Source organism: Erpetoichthys calabaricus, chromosome 3 (genome assembly GCF_900747795.2).
Source record: "Erpetoichthys calabaricus chromosome 3, fErpCal1.3, whole genome shotgun sequence".
NCBI lineage: Eukaryota > Metazoa > Chordata > Cladistia > Polypteriformes > Polypteridae > Erpetoichthys > Erpetoichthys calabaricus.
The window spans coordinates 301,729,261-301,734,201 of record NC_041396.2 but is presented as its reverse complement, the minus strand read 5'-3'; the positions used below and the strand labels follow the sequence as shown (position 1 = coordinate 301,734,201).

Sequence of the window (4,941 nt, the reverse complement as noted above, 5' to 3'; positions counted from 1 at the left end):
ATTTCAGACACCCTAAAAAATGCGTTTGAATAAAGAGCAACAAATTGAAATCAGACTGACGGCTGGGTCAGGAAGCAGTCGCATGGTTGCAATTGAATTTAACAGAAAACATGGAACGAACATCACACACGAAACATAAATCATCTTAGGGAACAGGGAACATATCACCAACGCCATTACAAGCATAACTCCAGCTGTGGTAATAAGGGTTCATCAGCAGTGGCGGACACGTATTGAAATGTGTTTTCAAGACAATGGCAGTCATGTAGAGCATATCATATAAATAAAAATGGTTTTTCATAAAAAAAATGTTTATTTTTCCTATGTATGGAAACTTAAACTGCAGACCTATAAATATCTTGGAGTGCAGCTGGATGATAAATTAGACTGGACTGCCAATACTGATGCTCTGTGCAAGAAAGGACAGAGCCGACTATACTTCCTTAGAAGGCTGGCGTCCTTCAACATCTGCAATAAGATGCTGCAGATGTTCTATCAGACGGTTGTGGCGAGCGTCCTCTTCTACGCAGTGGTGTGCTGGGGAGGCAGCATTAAGAGGAAAGACGCCTCACGCCTGGACAAACTGGTGAGGAAGGCAGGCTCTATTGTTGGCACGGAGCTGGACAGTTTAACATCTGTGGCAGAGCGAAGGGCGCTCAGCAGGCTCCTATCAATTATGGAGAATCCACTGCATCCACTTAATAGTATCATCTCCAGACTGAAGAGCAGCTTCAGCGACAGACTGCTGTCACTGTCCTGCTCCACTGACAGATTGAGGAGATCGTTCCTAACCCAAACTATGCAACTCTTTAATTCCACCCGGGGGGGTAAACGTTAACATTATACATAGTTATTGTCTGTTTTTTCACCTGCATTATCATCATTCTTTAATTTAATATTATTTATTGTATCAGTATGCTGCTGCTGAAGAATGTGAATTTCCCACTGGGATTAATAAAGTATCTATCTATCTATCTATCTATCTTAAGGCCCACCCTGCATATACACACACACATTATATATAATTATACACACACATACATACATATTTGTAGAATCATTTCTTCACAAGGCTTATTCTTGTCCAATAATGATAGTTTGCTTACTTGTAAACTTGTGGTGTGATTGTGAAACATTTAGAGGTCACTCCATTCACAACATTTGTTTTTTATACTGTTGCTATGTACATATTCTTGTGTGGGGTTCTTAACTGGCTAACTGATTAATAAACAATAAAACAGAAGTGCTAAGGTCGAGTTCCCAGAACATGCTAGTAGTTAAGTGCACGTTTCCAGAATCAAACAGGAGCTTCTATTTTAGCCCTCTTCGATGACAGTATTTCAGCAGAAATAAAGGAAAAGATGGTGCAAAGCCTACAGCGTCCACCACTACCAGACATTCCTCGATTTCCTATGCTGGCAAATGAATCCGAACAGCTAAAGAATCTGGTAACAGGAAGAAAAAAACCAAATCCTTCTTTAATGCCCTTTTGTAAAAATGTGAAGCAAGGTCTCAGTCGACAGTGGACAGATAATCCACTGCCAGCATGCATGACGTTATTGAACGACAAAGCTGGAAGAGAACCCAATAAGTCTCATTGAAAATTAGCTTGACATTCTGACCAAGGACTTGGAACAGAAACAGTTTATTCCTCGTCTGGTTGCAAACAATCACAAGAACTTTCTAATTTTATCAAAGACAGTGCTAATGTTGTAGACCTAAAAGTATGGAAGAAGCGGTCAGCCGTTCAGTTCAGATGGCTCAAAAACTGTTAAATGGAGTAACCTCTAAATGGGGTTTACTTTCATTAAAACTGTGCTTGTTATAAATATGATAAAAAATAAAACTAGTCTTGTAGAGAACTTGAATCTGTTAGTTTTTTATTTTTGTTTGGACCACTCTTTTATAAACAGGGGTGGGCAAAAGTAGGTTTACAGTTGCACATATGTGAAACAGAGTTTATTCTTGTATTATTATTTATTTATTTGTTAAACACAACCTGTGTCCTGACACACTGACGGACCATTTCTTACACAAATGCAATAACCTGCATGCCTTTTCCCATATGGACAACTGTAAACCTACTTTTGTCCATCCCTGTACACATTAATTAGAAAGCACAGCGGCTGTAGCAGTAATTTCTGATGGACACCACTTTTAGCATGTCTTAAATTAGAAAGCATTCCTCTGACCGAAAACCTTGTTACTTCTGAAGCCAATTTTGCACCGGACTTCACACCGAACCTTAACCTCCGCGTTCGTTCCATTTGATCACAAGTCTCTTAAATTGAACCTGATCATGTGCTTTTGAAAAGCCAGACACGCGCTCACATCCTTTTGTTGCTTCCACATAGAAATTCCAACCTACCACTGAAACATGACCACCATGTAGAAATGCACGCCAAGTGTTCACTAATTAGCATGTTCCTGACATATTTTCTTCTTTCGGCTGCTCCCGTTAGGTGTTGCCACAGCGGATCATCATCTTCCATATATTTCTGTTCTCTACATCTTGTTCTGTCACCCCCATCACCTGTATGTCCTCGCTCACCACCTTCGCTTAGGCCTTCCTCTTCTCCTGTTACTTGGCAGCTCTATCCTTAGCAACCTTCTCCCAATACACCCAGCATCTCTCCTCTGCATATGTCCAAACCAACACAATCTCGCCTCTCTGACTTTGTCTCCCAACCGTCCCACTTCAGCTGACCCTCTAATGTCCTCATTTCTAATCCTGTCCATCCTCGTCACTCCCAATGCAAATCTTAACATCTTTAACTCTGCCACCACCAGCTCTGTCTCCTGTGCCACCGTCTCCAACCCATATAACATAGCTGGTCTCACTACCATCCTGTAGACCTTCCCTTTCACTCTTGCTGATACCCATCTGTCACAAATCACTCCTGACACTCTTCTCCACCCTGCCTGCACTCTCTTTTTCACTTCTCTTCCACAATCCCCATTACTCTGTACTGTTGATCCCAAATATTCAAACTCCTCCACCTTCGCCAACTCTACTCCCCTCATCCTCACCATTCCACTGACCTCCCTCTCATTCACACAGATGTATTCTGTTGTGGTGGTCCTACCGACCTTCATTTTTCTCCTCTCTTGAGAAGATCTCCACCTCTCCAGGGTCTCCTCAACCTGCTCCTTAGTATCGCTACAGATCACAATGTCATCAGCAAACATCACAGTCCACAGGGACTCCTGTCTAATCTCGTCTGTCAACCTGTCCATCACCATTGCAAATAAGAAAGGGCTCAGAGCCGATCCCGGATGTAATCCCACCTCCGTCACTCCTACCGCAGACCTCACCACGGTCACACTTCCCTTGTACATATGCTGTACAACACTTATCTGGCTGTCCTGACTTCCTCATACAATACTACAGCTCCTCTCGGGGCACCCTTTCATATGCTTTCTCCAGGTCCAGAAAGACGCAATGCAACTCCTTCTGGCCTTCTCTATACATCTCCATCAACATCCTCAGAGCAAACATCACATCTGTGGTGCTCTTTCTTGGCATGAAACCATCCTGCTGCTCACTAATCATCACCTCACTTCTTATCTGAGCTTCCACTACTCTTTCCCATAACTTCATGCTGTGGCTCATCAATTGTATCCCCCTGTAGTTACTACAGTCTTGCACATCCCCCTTATTCTTAAATATCAGCACCAGTACACTTCTTCTCCACTCCTCAGGCATCCTCTCACTTCCCAAGATTCCATTACACAATCCGGTTAAAAACTCCACTGCCATCTCTCCTAAACACCTCCATGCTTCCACAGGTATGTCATCTGGACCAACGGCTTTTCCATCCTCCTTGCTAATCCGTTGCACTTCCTGATTCACTATCTCCACATCATCCAACCTCCCTTTCTCATTGTCTTCATTCTTTCCATCTGCTCAACACACTCTCCTTTCCATCTTTATCCTTTATCACCCTAACCTGCTGCACATCTTTCCCAGCTCGGTCCCTCTGTAGCCCACCGGTCCTTTTCTCCCTCCTTAGTGTCCAACCTCTCATACAATTCATCATTCGCTTTTTCTTTAGCCTTCACCACCTCTCTCAAACCAGTGTGTTTTTTCGTGCCGGTTCCAAGCCCGGATAAATGGGGAGGCTTACGTCAGGAAGGGCATCCGGTGTAAAATTCTGCCAAATCAATAGGCGGACAATACAAATTTCCATATTCCTTACGTATGACGCGTGATGTTTTCCTTAATTACTGTCTCGCACCCGTGACACTTTCTAAGCTTACTTACCTACAGTTACCTGGACCGACTTGATTTTATTTATAGAACTGGACATTTGCCAGGCCCTACTCTTTTCGAATTTTGCAGTGATCACTAACTTTTGAAAAAATATGCCTTAAGGGTTTTTAATTCTGCATTTTCATAACACATACCCGCAAAAAATCAACTAAACAGCGAAACTCTACGCCCAGGCTCATGGCTGTAAATTTCCAGCCGGTGCCACCAGTGACCGGAATTCCCTTTATTAAAAGTCCGGTTATTTTTCAAACTGCTCACCGAATTCCCTGTTTCTTATTCTATTATGTACACGCTTCCTATCTGCGATCGCCATCACCGGTAACCACAAAAAAAAACTTATGCAAACCGGCTTTTTCATTTAGAATACTGGATTTTCTGCTCTCCATTCATCCCCACGTCCCTACATTCCACATTTCTGCCAACATGTATCCGAATGTGTAGCTCATTCAATGCTCCACTGGAACAGCGTAAACAAACTCCAAGGATACCGGTTTCCCCAGTCGCATACATTCGCTAATAACCCATTGATTATCCAAGCCTTGACGCTCCCATCTATTTACATTTACCCGTAAGCGCTCGCCAACTGCTCCGCTACTCCGCCGCCGACGCGGACCCGCCATGACAGTAACGTCCCCAAAGCTGCCCTTTTCCTTCGCCTGAGAAACCTG

General features: G+C 43.2%; 1 protein-coding gene across 2 annotated transcripts in view; it reads right to left on the bottom strand.

Moving 5' to 3' along the window:
* Positions 1-4,941, bottom strand: part of cnpy2 (canopy FGF signaling regulator 2) — a 44,227-nt gene extending 39,286 nt beyond the window's left edge. Inside the window, exon 1 of one of the 2 annotated variants that reach the window (XM_028798599.2) lies at positions 4,840-4,941. In XM_028798599.2, coding sequence (XP_028654432.1) covers positions 4,840-4,893 — 54 coding nt within the window. In that variant the 5' untranslated portion in view covers positions 4,894-4,941. Of the gene's footprint in view, positions 1-2,368; positions 2,509-4,839 lie in introns of those variants that run through there. The other variant, XM_051925102.1, reaches the window with a different exon arrangement.